The sequence below is a fragment of the Natator depressus genome, chromosome 3 (genome assembly GCF_965152275.1).
Source record: "Natator depressus isolate rNatDep1 chromosome 3, rNatDep2.hap1, whole genome shotgun sequence".
In the NCBI taxonomy this organism is placed as follows: Eukaryota; Metazoa; Chordata; order Testudines; family Cheloniidae; genus Natator; species Natator depressus.
In genome coordinates this window covers 209,167,877-209,189,155 of record NC_134236.1, presented here as the reverse complement: position 1 = coordinate 209,189,155, position 21,279 = coordinate 209,167,877, and the positions used below count along the sequence as shown (strand labels likewise).

The following is a 21,279-nucleotide window of genomic DNA, read 5'->3' as shown; positions in this document are numbered from 1 at the left end:
GCGGCACTAGGGCCCCGCCCCCTGGGGCCATAGGCCCCGCCCCACAACCCCCCCCCGCTGCACTGGGCCCCGCCCTCTGGGGTTATGGGCCCTGCCCCCACCCTTGCGGCGCGGCGCGGCCCGTGACAGCCCGGGCCGGAAGTTCCGGGCGCGCGCCCGCCGCCGCCTTCGAGAACAGGCCGGACGGCACTACGGCGCGTTGCTATAGAAACCAAGCGTCCACTTCCCGCTTTGCCTCAGCCGGCGCGCAGACACGGGCGGGGGGAGTGCCGTGCGCATGCGCGAGAGTAGTCGCTCGTTTAGGGGCTCCCGGCGCATGCGCGCGAACGGCCCGGCGCGGAGCTACGGCCGGAGCCGGGACGATGTCTCGCTACGGGCGCTATGGCGGCGGTAGGTGCCGGGCTGGCTGTGGAGGGGCCGCCCCCGCCTTTCCGCTCCTCGGGGGAGTGGCTTGCGCGGGGCTCGCTGGGGCGGCGCCATTTTGCGCAGGTCGGGCGCGCGCCGGGCCAGGGCCGCGGCTCCCCGCGCGTAGGGGCGGTGCGGGGCCGGGCTGCGGCGGGAGCGCCGGGCTGCGGGAGGGGTGCGGGGGAGCGAAACGGACGCGGCGTCAACAAAGATGGCGGCGCCTCAGAGGGGGGCGGGGACTGTCCGCGAGCGCCGGCGCGCGCAGCGCCTCCCTCTGGCCGCCTCGGCGGGGGAGGGGCGCCCCCGGCTGCCAGGGAGCATGCGCGTGCGAGCCGGGGGGGGCTGGGCGCACACGGCTGCAGAGGCGAGTCCCGCAGCGGGGGGGTTTAATGATGGGCGCGAGGTAGCTGCAGAGGGATCTCCCCCCCCCCCCCCCCGCAGGGTTGTACCGCTCAGCACCCGCTGCCCGGGGCTGGATCTTCCCCCCGCCTCAGGGCGGCCCCTGCTGCAGGGAGGTTCGGGTGGAACCTGGGCCTAGTCGAGGCCCCCCCACCGTGCTAAGGGGGGGGCGCTTTTCAGAGTTGGCGAGAAACCCCCCCTCAGCTGGGGGGGTCTGCGTAAAGCCGTAGCGCCGTGCGCACCCCGGCGGTTGAGGGGTGTTCTGCGTGTAAATTCCTGCCTTTCACTTCGTTTTAAATGTGGCTTATTACTCTGAGCGCTGCCTTGACCTGGTGCATATTTTTAAGAGCAAATAATCATTGCGGAAACTACTAACCCCAGTATTTCTAATCACCTCTCACTGTTTCTCCTACAGCACTGTGTTTGTATGGTGACATTAGCAGTTTGTTCTTTAAAAGAAGGGGGGGGGATTCAGAACTAAGTTTATTCTTTAGGCTCCTATGACATCAAGGCTGACAGATTTCCTGGGTTGGTATCAGAGCTTCTTCAGTTTCCTTTAATCCACCCCTAGGGATTGCATTCGTCAGGTGCTGTTTTACCACTTTCTCCAGGACCCTTATGCTTTTTCATATCAACAGTTGTGTGGAACCAGGTTCCACACTATTCACTACAGGCCAGATTTGCAAAGGTTGAAAGCCCCTAGATGCTTTTGAGAATCCCACTACTTGCCTAAATACCTTTTAAAAAAAACCAAACACACTTTGGCCCTCAGGGCACTGTACTATCTTGTATGAAATAATTCTCAAAGGCAAATTTCTGCTTTTTTGAAAGTTAAGTATACAACCCCAAGGCAGATGAGTATTCAAACATCATGAGTCATACACCCACAAAAGTAATGAAATTAAAAATAGGGGTTATTTTAATTTGCCTTTTTGTTTCAGTTATTAGGGTACACTAGTTTTACACTTTTTCCTGTTGCCTCTCCCAAAAAATTCATATCTAGAACAGTTGTACATTCCTGTGACATTAAGTACAGTTTGACATCCAGTAATGAGATTCCCTCCCCCTTACTGAAAAAAACTTCAAAAAATTCCTTATTTCTCCAAGTAATTCCCCATCCTGCAAATGCTGAAATGCACACTTTCCTTGTTATTTCATTTGTTGCATGCATAAATGTTGCTTTTTCTACTGCATTGTTTATACTTCTGATAGCATTTTTTAATTTCATAGCCTTCTGTATGCTACATTTCAGAGATGTTCTTCATTCTGGCAATTTTAATGTTCTGCCAGAAATGAAGGCTTTTAAAAAAAGCCATTACTCTTTTGTATTGGTTGCCTTTTGGTTAAATTAGAATGCTGTGTCTCCAGTAGATTTTTGGAGAGGATAGCTAATCCCTGTTTAAAAAAACCCTAAAACCCCAAACTTAAAAACCCACATTCTTAACAATGAGGGTACAGACTTTGATTCTGGCTAGGCTGTTAAATTAAACATTCATAGCTTGACAGATACCAATTGTGTGGCTAGTTCTGCTTCTTTGCCATCAGAGGTACTTGCGTCTATATGTCTTCAGCTCTCCATTTGTGTGGGTGTCATGGAAAACCAGATAATTCCTTTAGTTCAAAATGCTTTAATAGTTTGCCTCAATTTGCCTTATTGGCTTTTATTAAGGGAATGTCTAGAGGGTGTGAAATTAGTGTGTGTGTATGTGTATATATATATATATATATATACACACACACACACACCCCCCCCCCGTGTGGATGTTTTCACTCAAAAGTAAGGTGGCCAGTGTTAACTGTCGCAATCAAAGATGCTTGCAGGTGTCCTTCCCCAACAAGCTATTAATAATCAGACAGTTGGCTGGTTTTGAATAGTTAAAATGTGAACCAGTCCAGGTTTAGCCACATTTTGTATCCAAAGAGTAGGCGTGTAGTACTGGAGTACTTGTCTTAGTTTACAGAAAAGCCTTTGCACTATTTCAGTGGTATCAATTTAAGTCTGATAAGCCACTTACTTAAATTTTAACCTTAACGTTTCAGGTTACCTTGCTCTTCCTTTCTGTCCTGTGCTGATCAGGACATCTTTCATGAGCTGGAGAATGAAGGGCTGATAGCATCGTGCTAGATGATGCTGTGCATGCAGAGAGTGGTGGCATACGTGTACAGTGATTCCATCTCTGAGCAATGCATGTAAAGTGGTAGTACTCTTATCCCATTAGAATTAGCCAATTGGTTCACATGTTTGGTGCTTTAACTGAAGATTCCTCTTTAATTTCTGCCTCTACCTGCTTGCTACCCCACTATAAACCATATCTTATCCCAGGAAAGTTTTCAATAATACTGCATACATATACAAATGTCTTACATTATGATGGTAATATTAATGAGTCTATTACTGTGATTGCCCTCATCCCTTTGTGGGTCAGTATGATATTTTTGTTGCATCCTTTCAGCTAACTTAAAACATAGATGTTGTGTCTTAGCACCTGTACAGAATGCAGAGTTGATCACCTGGCCAGAATCATCCTTAAATAGAGTGGAAGCATAAGGGATTGGAGGTTGTCTTATAGCACCCTCTTCCAGTTGGGTGTAGACTTGCTCAGATAGCCCCTTCCCTGGGGGAATGCTGCCTGGAACCATCTCAGAGCCCAGGGAGGTAGTTTCTAGCAGGGTTAGTTGTGGTTTCTTTCTGTTATTTCAAATCTCCTCAACAAAACAAGATCTAAACTTCAAGTCTATCCCTCACACCCATAAGTTCTTCAACCCAAAAGTTCCTGGTTCTTACCTCAGAGCCTTTGTGATAAAGGATTTACCCACAGTTTGCCTTCTATCCACCTGTTCCTTAGCATAGCTGTTCTAGCCTCTGGCTGGTATTACAGCTCCTCTGTTCTAGTTCCTGCTCTTCCTTTTATGAGGATCAACCAGTTAAGCCACAGGTGTTTTTCCCAGGTGCAGTGAGAGGGGCTAATCAGCCAGTTGCTGGCCTCCAATTTGTCAAGGTCCTTTGGAACTCTACTCCTGTTCTCCAAAGTGCTGGCAACCCCTCCCAGTTTGCTGTCATCAGCACATTTTATGAGCATAATCTCCAATTCATTATCCAAGTAATTAAGGAAAATATTGAATAGTACTGGACCCAGGATTGACCTTTGCAAGTCCACACTAGATATACCCTCCCAATTTGACCATTGATAATTATTCTTTGAGTATCATCTTTAACCTTTTATGCCCTTGCCTTATAGTAGTTTCATTTAGAACATATTTCCCTAGTTTTCTTATGAGAATGTCGTGTGGGACTGTGTCAGAAGCCTTACTAAAATCAAGATATATCACATCTACTGCTTCCCCCCATCCAGTTAGACAGTAATCCTACCAGAGAAGGAAATCAGGTTTATTTGGCATGATTTGTTCTTGATAGGTCCATGTTGGCTATTCCTTATAACCCCCTATATCCTCTAGGTTTTAACCAACTGACTGTTTAATAATTTTTTCCAGTATCTTTCTCGGTATCAAAGTTCAGCTGACTGGCCTGTAATTCCTGGGTCCTCTTTTTCCTCTATAAAGAGATTCACAAAGATTTAGATGCCTGTGTCCCAATTTTAAGTTCCACTGAAATTCCCAAAAATCTCACCAAACCCTTTAAGCACTCGGTTTTTATATTCTGAGGGTAAAAGTTCCTTAGGTGCCTAAGTGTCTGCCTTTAAGCATGCACACTGCTGCCTTACTCTAGGCATCTGGATACCTATATCCCACCCAAGCCGCAGAGCAATTCACAAACCAGGGAAGATGGTGGGAGGCAATGCTTATTTTGCATGTGGGCCTGATCCTGTGGTTGTGCTCAGAGGCTGCCTACTAGATGTGGTTACCATTTACCTTATCACTTCTAGCCTAGTGATTAGTACACTTGCCTGGGATGTGGGGTACCCAAGTTCATTTTCCCTTAGGCAGAAGGGAGGAAAAATTATTTGAACAGTATTTCCCACATCTCAGCTGAGTGCTCTAACCAAGTAGTTCTCAACCAGGGGGTATACTCATCTAGGTATTTGCCTAGTTGTACAACAGGCCCCAGAAAAAGCACTAGTGAAGTCAGTGCAAACTAAAATTTCATACAATGACTTGTTTATACTGCTTTATACACTGAAATGTAAGGACAATATTTATATTCCAGTTGATTTATTTTATAATTATATGGTAAAAATGAGAAAGTCAGCACTATTTCAGTAATAGTGAGTTGTGATACTTTTGTATTTTTATTTGATTTTTGTAGGCAAATAATTTTTAAGTGAGGTGAAACTTGGGGATACACAAGACAAATCAGATGCCTGAAAGGAGTACAGTTGTCTGGAAAGGTTGAAAGCCACTGCTCTAACCCCTGATCATGCCGCCTTCTTTGTGTCTATAGTAATTTGCCCCACCCCACCCCTGCCACACTAGTACATATACCAATTTTTAAAACATCAACATGCAACTCTCACTAAATATTAAAAACAGTATGGCATCGATTCAGACAGAGCCATGGAAGTATATAGTAATGTAAATTTTAAGTGAGATACTGCTTACTTGCATCACACTGTTGTTACTAATGTGATAGGTGCACCTGTTTTTTGGAGCAGAACAATTCCATCCTGAGTTGGACACTTGAGACAACTCTCTGGAGATCCCCTTCTACCTTCAGTTAAATGTGCACACCCCATCGTAGCAAACAGATTAATGTACAGATGGCATCAACTTTGGATAATGCTGTGCAAGCTAAACAGAAATCTGTCAAGCGCACAGCGCCATCTAGAGTCAAGGGCACAGCGCCGTCTGAGGACCTGACATGTCTGGAGGAATCCGCTTTGCTAGTTGTTCATTGCTGTGGGTAAAATGTGTGCAGTTATTTTTTTCCCTCTAAAGCATCTCAACCCCCCATACCCCCAAATACATTCTGCGCCCACCAGTTTGACGGGGACGGGGAAGGTGAGAGGTAGAAAGTTGTGATGGGTCTACCCCATCTGTCATAATTTGCTACCTGGGATGGGAGTATGGGAAAGTCAGAGGCAGCAAATTGTGACAGGGCAGCAAAAAGAACACCTAGATGTCAGTAACTTCTGCCAGTAGCAAATTGTGATGATAGCAGTTTGTAACTTTACACCAGCCGCCTTGCTCAACTGGGGCGACCCTGCAGGTCTTGGGGAAGGGAGGGAAAGGGCTTCAGTTACTCAACGATTGTGTGATTTGCTCTTGCAGAGACCAAGGTGTACGTGGGGAACCTGGGCACTGGGGCCGGGAAGGGAGAACTGGAGCGAGCCTTCAGCTACTATGGCCCCCTGCGCACGGTGTGGATCGCGCGGAACCCGCCGGGCTTCGCCTTTGTGGAGTTCGAGGACCCAAGAGATGCTGAAGATGCAGTTCGAGGTTTGGATGGAAAGTACGAACGTATTGTATTTCTGGCGGCCTTAACTTCGTACTAAGGATGTGTCTGAACTGTAAGTGCCACAGCAGCACTGCCACCGCCCCACTGCAGTGTAGACACTTGCTGCAGCAGGGATGGAACCAGTATCTCCATCACTGTCGTAAATCCAGCACTGGAGAGACGAGGACGGTAGAATTCTTCCATAAACCTCATGGTGTCTACTAGGGGTGTAAATATCATTTTAAAAAATACCCGTTTAAGCTACTAAAAATTTTATCGGTTAACCGTTTAATATTTTACATCCCCAGTTCGCACCCCGTCATATTCCCCCCCTCCCCGCCCCACGCACTGTCATGGTGATGGGAGGTGGGGGGAGAGGGAGAGACCATCACGTGATCTGGGAGTCTTATGGTGGCAGGGAGAACCTGTCAAGTGACTGGGAGGTGTCATGGCAACACCAGTCTCCCCTCTCACGTGGTCTGGTCTCCCTTAGTGCGTTGCGGGACTTTGGCTAGTTCCAGTCACGTGCCCCTTGCTTCCCAGCTTCCTGGCCACCCCATGGGCCAGGCCAGGAGGTGGCGAGAACTCCCTAGTAGCGGCACTGCCAGACTTAGTGCCCAGCGCCACCTGCCCCCTCAGCCCGCCGCACCCACATCACGTGGCAGCAGTGAGCGGCGCCCTGAGTAGCTGCCCACACAGTAGGGGTCTGGATGGTGTCCAGGGGCTCGGCATAGTCTCCCGAGACGGTGAGGGGCCTCTCGAGGGGCTGGACCAGCGGGGGGTGGCGGCTGCTCCCCAGGCAGGGGGCCCATGTTTGTGGGGAAGAGCATGTGCACGGCTGGGGTTGCTGTGCTGGCTCCTGGCGGGGAGTGAGGCACCCAACCCTGGGAACCGGCATTGATAGCCCGAGAGCACAACGCGGTCCATCCGCCCCCGCTCCCTGCTGTTCCGGGCTCTCGAGCCATCACCGTGCAAGGGCAGCCTGGCTTGTCCTGCCTGGGCGCTGCCACTGAGTGGGGAGCAGGATGAGGATAGGGAAGAGGTGGATTTGTTAATGCACATGGTGTGCTCGCATGTGGGGGCAGGGGCAATCTGTTTTAAATGTAAACTGCAATATAGTAACGGTAAGACTAATACTTATTGGTTAACCATTTGATCGTTCAATATTTTACATCCCTAGTGTCTGCAACAGGGCTTGTGTAGGCTTAACTACATCTCTCAGGTGAGAATTTTTCAGAACCCTGAGCGACATAACTAGGTTGACCGAAGTGTTAGGTGTAGACCAGAGCTTAAAAGATGTAGCTCTTTTACAGAAATGGGATTCTCAAATTTTAGTGATTCTTTAGAGATTGGCTTTCTTATTTAATAGGCATTAGATAAGGAAAAATACCAGATTATTAATTGATATTTTGCATATATCAAATTACAGGGTGATTTGTGGCTCCAGAGTGAGAGTTGAGCTGTCAACAGGCATGCCCCGTCGCTCCCGCTACGATAGACCTCCCGCGCGGCGACCATTTGATCCTAATGACCGATGTTATGAATGTGGCGAGAAAGGCCATTATGCTTATGACTGTCATCGCTATAGTCGTCGACGGAGGAGCAGGTATGTGTGTGAAAGGAGTGATTGGTTCTTTTCACCAGTTACTGGTGTAGTCATTAGCCAAGGAGAGAATGTTATGCCAGTTTAATTTAACTTTAATGCTGTAATTATACAGGTATATATTACAATTTGTTATTTCATATAAATGTTAATATATTAATAATCAACCTGGTCAAAACCTTTCAGGTTTCTTCGTTTGAGTCAGTCGCCTTGATTCAGAATGTCACGAGCCTTAAGATATCATGCTGAGGCGCCTTGCAAAATCCGACAATTAAGATCCTCCTAGACCTTGAGGTGATCAGCATAAGAGGCCAGATCCCCTCGAGCCATCTACACCTAGCTTCACCATATTCTTTAAAGGGCAGAAAATTTGAGACGGTGATCGCCGTAACAGTAAATTTGGCTTTCAATTGGGGCCCCCCCCCCTCCGGTTTAGAAAGAGGAACACCAGATTGACCACATTCCCACCTAGAAAAATCTTCTTGCGTCAATCAAGCCTCACCCTGGCTCATTTGGCTGTCAGTTTGATCGTCGTTAGATTGAAGAGAACACCTAGATGCAGCGATCGGCTATAGATACTTCTAGATCGTCTAGATCTGCTAGACCTTGGGCCAAAGAGGGTCGACCTGCAAACTTGCAAGGTTTATTTTAAATACACATTACAGTGTTTTATATTATAATGTAATTCTAAATGTAATTCAGCTTAACATCTTTTCTAGGTAGTAAAAATACTCAAAACAAATAGGCCCTGAGTTTTTTCCAACTGACAGACACTAATTTTTAGTTGTCTGAAATTTTGACTTCAGCAGAGGCTCAAGTGCACTAATTGCTAAAGTTCTTTTCTAATACTTATTTTTTCTAACCTAACATTAGGTCACGGTCCAGATCTCATTCAAGGTCCAGAGGAAGAAGGTATTCTCGGTCACGCAGCCGAAGCCGTGGTAGGAGGTGCGTTTCAGACTGTCTTGTGCTTCCCTTTTTTAAGAGAAATCAAACATTGCATAATTATATTTTTAAATTTTTCCCTGCAGGTCCAGGTCAGCTTCCCTTCGCAGATCCAGATCTGTCTCTCCTCGTAGATCTAGATCAGCCTCACCCCGCAGGTCCCGGTCGGGTTCTTTAAAAAGATCAAGGTAATTGTTATTATGCACAATGACTACCAGATAATGTTTTTATTGAGGTGGTAGATTCAGAACATATTTGTGGGAAGTGTAACTTTACGTGTTTGCAGAGCAGACTCTTTGAAAAGGGCCTGACAATCCTCAAGACTGAACTATAATTCCTTTAAAAGGGCTATTGGGGAACACATTAACTTTAGTTCCTCTTGAACTAAAGTAGATAGTGTAAAAATAGTTTTCTGAGGGCTTGTTTACACAGAGCAGAAATGTGCACTACTGCGATGTGACCTCTAAAGAGCATTAATATGTTTGTGCGTTAATTGGTCTGGGTAGACCCTGCTGGTGCGCACTAAAGGTTCCCTGGTGTGCTTTAACATAGTGCTGTTTCAAACAAAAACAGGGGCTACACAGACAAATTAATGTGCAGCACATTACCCCACCATTTAGGCAAGCACTGAGCTTTTGGGACTACATGGTTAAACCTATAGCCTTATTCTGTGTAATCTAGGTGTCTGTTCTGATTGTCCTATGCACCCTGTAGGTCCTGTGATCTTGACAGTTACCTTAGCACCAATCGGCAACAAGGCTACTTTGATAGGCGACTTTAATACTTAATACTTTCTCCTGGAGCTTGATTGGTTTTTATTAGTTTCTTTTCAAACTTAGATCTAGATCCAGATCACGATCAAGATCCAGGTCCGTTACATGGCCAAGAAGCAGGTAAGATCTTTGACAGAATTGATTAAAGCAACTAACTAATAGCTGCAGGCTGAATTAACTTGTGGTCAAATGCATTAGTTTTTTTCAATTCTAAGTAAATGCTGGGTGCTGTCTAAACTGCTTTTCCAGCACATTTGGGGTATGAAGTATTCTAAAATTGTACATCATAGTCTTATTTATAATATATTTTATTACTTTACCTGCAGTTTTACAGGACACCTTAGGTCTAGAGCTGTGATGGTGAACAATAGGCAAACCTTCGGTACATAAACCAGTTTTGACTAATATGCATGTATGCCAGTTAATATGTATGAGAAACACATAAGTCACCTAAAACTGAAGTAAGTCCTAGTACTTAAATGCACCTTGCCCATTTGAGATCATAATTCCTTCCTGCTTCTAACCTGCAGGAAGTCAAAGTGTACTGTTGTGCTACTCCTTAAAGCATTCCTCTCCCAAGGGTTCTCCATGCCAGATTCTCGGTATTCTGTAGCATCCTGGGTATGTGTCTGGGACAAGTGCATGAAAGACTCACTAGTGCCCAAATTCTTGGTTACTGCTGATTCAGACTGTCTGAATGCTGATCTCTGAACGGTACAGGACAGCAAGAGTCAGTTGTGGTAGCTGAATTAGATTAAAAGGTGGCATAATAGTGTGGAGGATTGTTTTATACAGAACGGATCATAGGAATTAAATGTCTCAAACCAGATTTAAAGAATTGTGTGTAAAATGTTTCATGCCTGAGTTCTCATTCATACTTCTGTAATGAGTAGGTCTAAGCTGCAGTCCGTGCATGGGTGTGCGATGGACAGCAAAGCTGGCATTCGTGGACCAGGTCTCCTGCTGTCTGTTATGTAAAGATAGAATTAAAATTTGGGATTACGGATGATGCTGTTCCATTCTCTGCTCTTGACTACATCCGTTGGTTTTGCTCCCTCTCTCGAAGGGCTGCAGAATGAAAGAAGAGCTCTCTCCTAGCTGCATCTCTTCCATTTCTTCTAGCAGCAACAGTAGTTCCTGCTGTTTGGGGTGGGGTTGTGGGGCATGCCTAGAGAAAGTAAAGAAAACAGCACCTAGAGGGAGCAGGTGGGACAGCCCCCTGCCTAGAGGGGAGGAAGAGCCTGGTACTGGTGATGGCAAGAGACAGGATCTCTGTTACAAGTGGGAGAGAGGGTGAGAACTTTCTTGGGGAAGGGGAGGATGAAGAGGAGGGGAAGCCCTGCCTGGTAGTGGGGCAGGAGAGGTGAATCCTCACTGGAAGGACCAAAGGAGGAGGCGGTGGATAAGAGAGGAGAAATACTGACATGGGTGCAGTAAGATGCAGGAGGAAGTGAGGTGAGAAGCCCTGCCTAGTGTGGGGGAGGCTGGAGGGAGGAGAAGTGTGGTGTGCTTTCTCTTGCTGCTAAGGTGGGCTCTTTCTACCTGTTACCTCATAAGTGCCACAGTGAGCCTTAACATTTGTTCCTCTAAGTTCACTTCTCCACTTGGCCATTCTTTTCATCTTCATTGAATCTGCCCAGACTTTAATTGGCATATGCCAGTGATATGCGGAGAACAACTAATCAAGCTCAATTTACGTGTCAGCGAGGGAGACTCTTGAATAACCCTGCGTACCATTGTCTACTGAATTTTAGCACTGGGATTGTGTTCTTGGAGTCAGCAGTTTGTTCTCAGATGAAGGGATTACACCTAGAATTCCCATTTTAACATTAAACTTATTCACAGCATACCTGTTTCACTGTAAGTGTGCAGTTAAGTGGCCATTTCAGGACTCGAGTTACTGAAAAGCATTGATATTGTTCACTGTGCATGGTTTCAGAATATTCATTATTAGACTTTCAAGTAAGCAGACGATTCTCATGGCTTCTTTACAGAAGAACAAAGGGAAGGCTTGGCATTAGAGCTATAAAAGTTCTAGAACCAGTTAAACATTCTCATCCTGCTGCTAGTTTTAAAATGTCACAAAATCACACAGCAGCTTTTTTCTGATGGTGGTTATATTAAGGAGGCACTGCTCTCATGCTAATTCTTGTTGTTGAAAGATTTTCTGAGCAAAGAAAATGGCACAAGTGTTGGCATACCGCAGAAATAGTTGGGGGGAATCAAACACAAATGAATATGAGTGAGCAACTTATATCTGCCTTGAAAACATGCTGGTATATTTCATTACATGAGTATTGATGCATGCTCCTGGGAATGGTCAGCAGTCACTGCAAGATGTGCATCACATGAGATGGAATGCAGAAACTAACTGCTGACACTACTGGGAATTGCTATAAGTAAAGAATATCAGTGCCCTGTTTCAAGGTTTCTGCTTCTGAAAATACCTGGAAGTGGCAACCCTAGTAAAGTTCAGAGTATGGTTTATTGTAGCAGGCTTCATGCATTATCTTCATAAACTAATTGGCCACATGAGTGAAATTTCATTGTCGTGTGTGTCAAGAAAGTCTATGCAAAAGCAGTTGAGCAACACTTGGTGTGGTGAAGCTGGTAAGGAAGGAAGGTTGTGAATTTCTTGATCATAGTGACTTTAGATGATTGAGAGCTCTAGATTCTTACAAGAATTAATATTAGGACTGAGGTACAGCAGTGTCACTTGGCTAAGGCAGTATTTGTTTCAAAGAAACCAAGTTCTTGGTTCAGAAAGGACATTAAGGGATGCAGTGGTTGAATGACTTGATGTGTTCTTCTGACTGAACTCAATGTAATAGTTCAAGGTTTACCTAAACATAGTGATCAAAATCCTGACAACATCAAAGCTTATGAAATGCTGAAATAGTTGAGGAAAGGCTTGAATACTGGAAAACTAAAATACTATTTGTTGATTAAACTATCTAGAAAATGAAAATTAATCTACTTTTATGGACTACATTGGTAACATTGAGGTGCACTTCAAACTTGTTCCAATGTAGCTGACACCTTTGGAAGTCTTTTCAGAACAGTTAACTTTTCATAGCTAGAAAACATGTCATACTTTCAGCAGACACTTTTAACCAAGGTTGAAGATTTCAAGTGGCGAAGGTGTTAACATTGAAATGATGATGGTTGAGTTGCAGGAGAGTACTGTCTGGAAAACAGCTTGGCTTTTAGGTGGAAGATCCCAATGGAATCTTGCCAGTCTGGAATACAGCACTCAGTTGTTTTTGTGAAAATACTAGTCATAGCTTCGATTGGACAATGTACTCATATGAACTGTTTCAAATAATATCTAGAAGAGGTTGATGAATGATGACTGCGGCATGTGTGGCACTGAATTAAAAAGCTGTCTTCTGAAACTTAACTGCAAAAGCCCCCCACACGGATGGATTTCTGCCTGTTGGTTACTAGCCCTCCACAGTTTTCTTGGCACGTGGTATGAATTTCATTATCACTGGTTTAGGTAACGTCACTGTACATGCATCCCACTTGTGCCTTGCTGAGCCTTATTTCTCTCCCATTGTAGGTCTGGGTCCCATGGTAGATCTAAATCTGGCTCACCTGCTAAAAGGTGAGCATGTAATGCTGAAACCTGCACTAGACCTTTTAGTAGTCAGTATTGCTTCGTCATGATTCACAAAGCCCTTTGCTTGGACCAATATTTCACTTGTATTTGAAGGATGTTATTGCTTAGTTTTAATAGTTGGGATTTTTACTTCAAAGGTCATGAATATTTAGTGAGTTTTCTATTTCAAACATAACTGTGGCTAGAAAATATTTTCTTTGCAGGTGTCTGTGGGGGAAGGCAGGGAAATTTCCCTAGCCCATCTTTTTGTTTTAACCATTTCGTTTCCACCACAGTACTGATTCCTCTAACTTCAACTTGTTCCTCTTCTCCACCCCTATATCACGGAATTGTTGTGACAGTTAAGAAAAATTGTTCTTAAAACACCTAAAAGGGTTTGCTACAAAGTCATATCTAACTCCAGCTCTAGTACGGATGGTGGGGATTAATTTGATGCCCCTACAAATCCTTGTAAAAGGTTTTGGACGTGTTGTCAGTGATACCTATATAAAATGCTGACTAAGGTTCTGGAGATTTTCTCACTATTTTTAAGTATAGGAGAAATTGTTTTGTTATAATGTAATGTAACTTTATTAAGTTGTCACTTAGTATTTCTTTCTGTTTTGCAGCCGATCAAAGTCCAGATCTCCCTCTCCAAAGAGAAGGTAAGTTGAAACTTGCTGCTAAAGACTGCTGGGTGTAGCACATATGACAGTGTTAGTCCTGTCATCACTACTGAAAAGTCAGCATTTCCCAACACTGAAGTTTCCGGAACTTTTTCCTTTACTTAACTGTAAGCACTAAAAGGAATATTTTGGAGAGACTGGGCTTCCTTAATGCGTATGACACTGATTACTAAAATGAGGCGCCCAGAAGTAAACTGCTCAGAAGAAAGTGGGAACATGGTGCACTATGAAGAGCTTGTCTTGGGCTATTTCTGTTGGACTTCCATCCTCTGTAAAGGTTTCATTGAACTGAGATCCATGCAAGAGGATAAGCAAAAACACATGAAACCTATGGGAAAATAGTCACAGGGAGAATCCATTTTAAACAGTCTGTTTAAAAACTCCAGTGACTGTAATGAGACTAACTTCTTTTGTAGAAGGTGCAATGGACTACTTTTGGCTTAAGGTTAAACCTTTTTCATGAAGGACTGAACCCAGTTTCTCAAGGGATGTTTGTAGCCAGAGGAAAAATCTGAATAATACTAAGAACAGTGGGAAATGGAAATGGCTCAGAGTAAAGCTGGAAACAGATTAAATGTGTGAAACAAAACATAAACTAAAGACTTCTTGTAACAAACACCCATCTGGCTGAATGGAGTCAAACTGCTGTCATCCTTGCTGCTGGCTCTACTTTAACAAATAGCTGCGCAGTCTGCTGTTCCTACATGGTAAGAGCAGGATAAAATTCTCTACATTTCCCTTTTGTAGCCCAGATCGGTTCTTATTTGAACTTCTGTATGTTTTTATGTAATTAATCACTAGCCTTGTTTTTTCAATTTTAGTCTGAGCCATTTATAACCATTCTCCATTAACTCGGGTAAGTATGCTCTTCTGAACACTTGGAGACAGCTCTTCCAAGCTTGGTAAAAATCTCCTGAGGGAAGGAGTGCATGGGAACGGGAGTCGCTTGTAACATGCCACACTGAGACCTTGTTTGTAGCCTTCCTTTTTCTCCTTACTCTGTTCTTTTCCTGCTATTCTTTTGGACACTTTAGAAATGACTGTCAAATCTTGAACATGCATTGTTTATTAATTAAAAACTTTAAAATGCTACTAATGACTCTATAGCAAACTTGAGATTTCTTACATCCTTGAGGGTATGGTCTAACAGTGTATGTATGCAAGGTCTGTTTTAAAAGTACACCTCTACCTCAATATAACGCGACCCGATATAACACAAATTCGGATATAACGCAGTAAAGCAGCGCTCTGGGCGGTGGGGTTGCGCGCTCCGGTGGATCAGCACGTCCGCTTGTCTGGCTCCGACACGCTGCTCTGAGCGGCGTTTTAAGGGTGCTGGGCCGAGGCTGAGGGGTTGGATAAGGGGCAGAGAGTCTTGGGGGGCAGTTAGGGGACAGGGAGCGGGGGGGTTGGATGGTTCTGAGGTTCTGGGGGCGGGGCGGTCAGGGGACGGGGAACAGGGGCGTTGGAGTCCCAGGGGCCTGTCGGGATGGGGTGTTGATAGGGGGTGGGACAGTTAGGGGACAGGGAGCGGGGGGGTTGGATGGGGCGGGGGTTCTGAGGAGTCAGTCAGGGGGCGGGAAGTGACTATTAATGGAAATGCTCGAGGCCAAAGCAAGTTCGATATAACACGGTTTCACCTATAACGTGGTAAGGTTTTTTGGCTCCCGAGGACCACGTTATATCGGGGTAGAGGTGTAAAACTAACTCGCTAAGCTGATCAGTGCTGGGAGGAAAGGGCTTTCTGGGTATGGTGGGTGGTGTTGAATCCGCAGTTCCAGATGAATATTGAAGTTACTCCAACTGACTCCTGTTTTCTTTTCACTTTCAGTCGTTCACCGTCAGGAAGCCCTCGAAGAAGGAGTGCAAGTCCTGTAAGAATGGACTGAAATTTCAAAGTTAACCTTCTGGGAAGAACGTTATTTTGTTTACATTATTATAAGGGATTTTGTGGTGTCTTTGATGTAAATGGTAAGGGCTTAGTTCTAGAAGGGTATTTCAATCTGATTATTGGCATGGATCTTGATCTTTTAAATTCTGCAAAGTCACATCAGTAGACTAGTGCACAACTTGTTTTGTTGTATGTATTAACATCCTGTGATCTGAAAATGTGGGGCTCTTTTATTGACAAGTTTTTTTATTGAGGCATTGAAATAAAATGTGTATTTCTAAATAAAACCCTCCTTGTGGTGCCCTACTGCTTAACAAGTAAAAAGGTGGCTACCATTAGCCTACCCCAAACCAATTGTAATCGTCCCAGTTTATTTTAAGTAGTCTCTAGTTATGTGAACTTGTTATTGATGTTAAATGGATGATGACAAAATTTTAAACACTGACTAAAAATGCTTGATCGCTCAGTTGCCATAACTTCCTGTAATACCATTTACATGAGCTCTCTATTCATTGTAATCTTTCAATGTAGAGAGAGTATGAATTTCTAATGTCTAAAGTTTGTTTACAAAAAGTAAAGCCTTTCTTATCACAAAGCAGAAGGGCACAAGCACAGTATTTGCACTGCAGGTCACCTTTAAATAACGGTTCGTGTCCCGAGAGAAAAGGCAGCTGGGTTGCTCTTTCTCTACAACAACCCATTTATGGTCAGTTAGTCTAACCTGAGAAAACCTGAATGAAACTGAGTGAACTTGTGCAGTTGAGAACTGTTCTGCAACACTTTACAATCATAAAAGCAGCCTGTATGCTGGTAGACAAAACCTGTTTAGACATTGGTAAGATAAACTCTATAGCGCACACAGCAAAAATGTGGTTGAAGAGCTTAAAATGAATCTTATGTGAAACTCCTTAAAGCCTTGTTGGTCTGTAGGCAGGACTTGCATGGGGATACGGCATTTCACGTTGAAACAGACTGGCTGTCCAGATAGGTCTTTCCTGATTGGCAAAAATAGTGTTAGACTGCCAGCGTCCTTCTTAATAAATATTAAAAATCTCCAGGTTATTTTTTTATTCTGGACTACTTTATGTAATGTCGCTAGATGTCAGTTTCAACATTTAAGAAGAACTGTTAGGGTTTTCTAAACATCCACTGAATTGGAAAGAGCAGACTTGTTTGGGCTCCTAATGAAATGGCTAATGGCAGATTAAAAGAAGTTATTAATGTAGTACCTTAAATAGCAAAATGACCTTTTGGACCAAAAGACAAATTTTGGGTAACCCATAATTTTCAGATAACAGACTTCTCATTTAATGTTAGACTCCACTTATGTCTGGTAGATGTTAAAACCCCTAAGCAGTCCCTACACTCTGAAGATATTCCACTTGGCAGCTTTATCTCTGAAGTGTACTAGCCACTTTCCTAGCTTTGATGCCTAGTCTTGATTTTTCTGGTGTCTAATTTCCATACATTCAGTGCATTGTTGCTTAGCAACAGAAGCATCCACTCCCAATCCTAATTATGCTGTGATTAATATTCTGCTAATATCCATAAAACAAGACTGCAAAATGAGGAGCAGGAAATGACAACATTCTCCTAGAATAATTCAGCAAATATACCCAGAAGCCATTGCTTAGGATGACATTCATCAGTATAGACTGTCCGTTGTCTGGCACTTTTACAGTATAACTAGTAAAAGTGCCACATGGAATGATGCTATTGCATTTAATGAGCTCTTTCTCTTCTGTACTGTTCAGACAAACCTACTCCACAATAAACACGCAGACTCTAAAATTACTATATTGGTACATCTCTTCTGTCTCTCCACTCCTCCAGAGCAGCACAGAAAACAGAGCGGCTGGGACTGCATTTCCTTAGGATTTAACAGTTTGGTGCACAGCTAATGGTCTGTCGTGGGAGTACTTAAGGAACCAGGGTATATGCGGGCAGGACTGTTTCAAAGGGAAGGGTCCCTCCTTCTGTGGTAGAGGGCATAGTGCCCAAACAGTGGGCAGCGCAGACTGTAAAGGAGCTGTGACCAGTGATGTGCTGTAATACAGTAAAAAGAACAAGGAGTACTTGTGTAACCTTAGAAACTAACAAATTTATTTGGGCATAAGCTTTCGTGGGCTAAAACCCACTTCATCAGATGCATGGGTGGAAAATACAGAAGGAAGATATATATATATATAACAGTACACAAAAAGACGGGAGTTGCCTTACCAAGTGGAGGGTCGAGACAATTCGATTAAAGTGGGCTATTATCAACAGTGCATCTCTTCCGCAAACAAAAACTGGCAAGTAGTGGAAAACCTTAAGAGCATCTGGTGGTGTGAGCAGCTGGAAATGATGCCAGTCTAGTTATTGCTATTAACAAGCACAGCCGTTTAAGGGCTTGTGTACATGAAAAGTTACATGCGTTTAAGATGTGTGAATTTAAATCTAGTCAGACCTGTGCAAACTCCTATGTGGATGCTCCTTGATTCTGGTTTGGCGTTAATTGGTTGGGAACAGGTCTGAACTAAACTGGAATGACAAACCCTTAACTGAAACAAGTCAGCACAGAATTTTGCTGCACGAGTTTAACACTTTTTTTTTTTGGTAATGTAACTTGTGCATGTAGACCAAGTTCAAGAGGAAACTAACTGCCCATGAAAACCTGCAGGCTTAGAGCTGGGAGGAGAATGTTCAGTGGGAGAGAACCAGGCAACAATTATGGTAAGAAGTAGGGGCTGAGTGGGAATCATCATTACTGATCATTTTACAGATGACACAAAGACGGGAGCACTGTGGTAATAATGAAGAGGACATTGATAGAGTGCGTGCTGGATTGCTTGGTAAACGGGGCACAAGCAAACTATGCATTTCAGCATAGCCAAATCTAAAGTCATACATCTAGGAAAAAAGAACCAAGGCCATGCTCACAAGATGGGGGATTCTCCTAGGAAGCAAAGATTTGGGGTCACAGTGGATAATCAGCTGAACATGAGGTTCCAGCATGATGCTGTTGCCAAAAGGGCTAATGTGATCCTTGAGTGTATAAATGGGATTATAGATTTAGGGAGGTTATATTTATCACTGTGTTTGGCACTGATGTAACTATTACAGGAAGAGTCTGTCCAGGTCTGTCTCCACAATTCAAGAATATTGAAAAATTGGAGAGTGTGCAGAGAAGAGTGGTGAGAATGATTAAAAAACATGCCTTATAGTCAAAGACTCAAGATGCTCAATCTGTTTAGTTTACAGAAGAGAAGATGGAGTAATTTGATCAGTCTGTAAGTACCAGTATAGGGAACAGAAACCCTGCCCAACATAGCTACACTGGCTAAAGCTTGTTGTGGAGACCTGGCCTTAGTCCTGCACATAGGCCCATGGGAGTTAAGTAGCTGAATGCTTTTGAGGATGTAGGCCATAGACCTGGCTTCAGTCCCTACTTGTATGAGTATGAGCTACCCTTACAAAGGCAGTTCTTTCTCTGGGGGCTTCTCTACACTAGTAAGTTGGACTGTTTTATACCTAGATGAGAGGGAAATAAGTACATCTGTGTTCTGTTGGTTTACCTGCATCCACACTAGTGCCTTTCCTGGTATAACTACTGGTAAAATATCACACCCCTAACCGATACACAGGTAACAGTTTCTGGTGTAGACCAGGCCTAAAGTACAGATACAGAGAAAGAAGGAATAGTGGGTAGATTTATTTTTGGTTCACAGAAGTGAGGTGTTAGTTAGCACTTGAATGGCAAAAGGGATGGTGCAGAAAGAAGCACTGATGGGGGAGTGGGAAGAGACAAACGTGACAGAATTGACAGGGCAAGTGGGAATGACTCACTCAAAGACAAGCTTGTCCCCTGAGTGAAGATTGCATGGCCGGGAAGGAAGACAGGACAAAATGTTTAAACTTGATTCCATGGGGAAGGAGAAAGGGGAGAGGAGTTTAAAAGAGGCCTTGACACGGTCCAATTGATAGATGAGGAAGACAAGTTTTGTATCGACTAAGGGGCAGGTTTCAAACGTATTTAGGTTCCTAACACCTATTGAAATCAATGGCAGTTAGGTGTGCACATCCCTTTGGGGATCAGGGCCTCAGCGTTGGCCTAACTCTCCCTCTGTTGACATCAAGGGGAGATTTACCAGTGATTCCAATGGGAGCCGTCAAGCCAGAGTTGAGAGCTTTTACAAACTCCGTCCTTAGGAGATGTCCCCGCCCCTGTCACCTCTGCCTGTGCTGGAGAAGTTTGAAAGCTCCTGCTGCTGTTTTCAGTGATTTCCCCTGCTCCCCTCCCCCGTACTCAGAGCACTTTGTGATGAATTTCTCCTTGTGGCTGCAGAGGTGACTCCTCAAGCTGCAGTAAACTTGAGCCAAGTTGTGTGGTTGTACTCTTCTCCTGGCCGCAGCAGTGCACTGGGGAAATGGGGCTGTGGAAAGAAAAACACAGTCTCTTCAATCTGACAGTCTCACAGCTTGGTGCTGAGTGCGATCACTGCTCAGCAAGAGCCATTTTTAGCTTTGGTAAAAAGATCTAAAACCCTTGTGCTCCTTTGAACTTTCATAGTAGCCTTCTAAGGCAAGGTGGTTTAACCCGATACAGCTTATTGTTAGCTAACTAAGGACACATTAAAATGCTAGGACCAAATAAGCTACTTCAGACTGCTTAGTTTAACGTTTGTTTTAAGCCTCAGCTTCAGCATCGTTTTGTGCATTTAAAACAGCTGTTCTGTTCCAGGCGCAGCTCTCCCGAGGGAGGGGAACATTGTGAAATGAGTTGTACATTGCTGTTCACAGTTTGGCTGCAGGGTGCCACGTGTGTTTTCACGGGCTCTCACATACCTGCAAGAACGGGAGCAGGGCATGGGCGAAGGGATGCCAGGGCTGAGTACTGTAGGAAGCGTTCATTGCTAAGACACAGTTCAGAACCCCTGGCATGAGGGAAGGGATGGCAGGGAGTCCCTGAAATGGAGGGGCATGGGAGGTGGTTCACAGAGAGCTTGTTGGGGGGAATGGAGGGCTACAGAGAGCCCCTGGTGGGTGCAATGAGCTCACCTGACAAAAGGAACAAAGTGTGCGACCCCCTGGTTGCTAAGATACAATCATTCAGCAAGTGAAAATATCTCCTCCTCCTACAAGAAAAGCATTCAGCTACCTCCTTACACACCCAGCTTCTGGCATTTGATAGGGCTGTTACACAGCGGGGCTGGTGGTGCATTTGGTTAATACTTTCCTGGAAACCTGAGTCCAAACTGAGATCCAGGAAGGGGAGGTTATTTGTGGTGCTCTTAGTGGCATTTTGTCACGACCCTGCAATCAATGCATGGCTTGAGATTCCTGCTCAGGTGAGGGCATGACCGGAAAAGCAGCTGTGAAAGATCCCAGGACACTCTTCATAAGAGTTGGGGGGGTTGACTGCAGTGGGTGTTTGCCTAACTACAGCCTCCAGAATTAAGGCCCGAGAGATGCAGTTTCTAAAAGGCTTGTCTACACACATGAGTTGTACTACCCTAATTCCACTGGTAAAGTCAAAGGGATGCACCATCCCCCCCGGTACAGACACAGTTATATTGGTGTAAAGGTGCTTTATGCGGGTATC

General features: G+C 44.5%; 2 protein-coding genes across 6 annotated transcripts in view; one reads left to right on the top strand and one right to left on the bottom strand.

Moving 5' to 3' along the window:
* The first annotated feature begins 148 nt into the window (after window positions 1-148).
* LOC141985587 (serine/arginine-rich splicing factor 7-like) lies at window positions 149-17,476 on the top strand. 3 transcript variants are annotated; one of them, XM_074949865.1, is made up of 9 exons: window positions 149-390; window positions 6,031-6,211; window positions 7,626-7,802; window positions 8,673-8,747; window positions 8,831-8,932; window positions 9,584-9,637; window positions 13,080-13,124; window positions 13,748-13,783; window positions 14,221-15,112. In XM_074949865.1, exons 1-9 carry the CDS (start codon window positions 363-365, stop codon window positions 14,246-14,248), a joined length of 726 nt encoding a protein of 241 aa, XP_074805966.1. In that variant the 5' UTR covers window positions 149-362; the 3' UTR covers window positions 14,249-15,112. The 3 variants fall into 3 exon arrangements, with proteins under 3 accessions (XP_074805966.1, XP_074805965.1, XP_074805967.1); XM_074949864.1 differs by lacking the exon at window positions 14,221-15,112 and adding an exon at window positions 15,636-17,476 and having other exon boundaries at window positions 151-390; XM_074949866.1 differs by lacking the exons at window positions 13,080-13,124; window positions 14,221-15,112 and adding an exon at window positions 15,636-17,476 and having other exon boundaries at window positions 151-390.
* GALM (galactose mutarotase) overlaps window positions 17,225-21,279 on the bottom strand; it is a 65,438-nt gene continuing 61,383 nt past the window's right edge. For all 3 annotated transcript variants that reach the window (XM_074949863.1, XM_074949861.1, XM_074949862.1), the window contains exon 8: window positions 17,225-20,110. In XM_074949863.1, coding sequence (XP_074805964.1) covers window positions 20,033-20,110 — 78 coding nt within the window. In that variant the 3' untranslated portion in view covers window positions 17,225-20,032. The remainder of the gene's footprint in view (window positions 20,111-21,279) is intronic.

Bases quoted from the DNA above. Each gene is read 5' to 3' on its own strand.
- LOC141985587 (XM_074949864.1), top strand. From the start codon at position 363: ATGTCTCGCTACGGGCGCTATGGCGGCG. The intron at 391-6,030 runs GTAGGTGCCGGG...TTGCTCTTGCAG, and splicing joins CTACGGGCGCTATGGCGGCG to AGACCAAGGTGTACGTGGGG. The intron at 7,803-8,672 runs GTATGTGTGTGA...ACCTAACATTAG, and splicing joins AGTCGTCGACGGAGGAGCAG to GTCACGGTCCAGATCTCATT.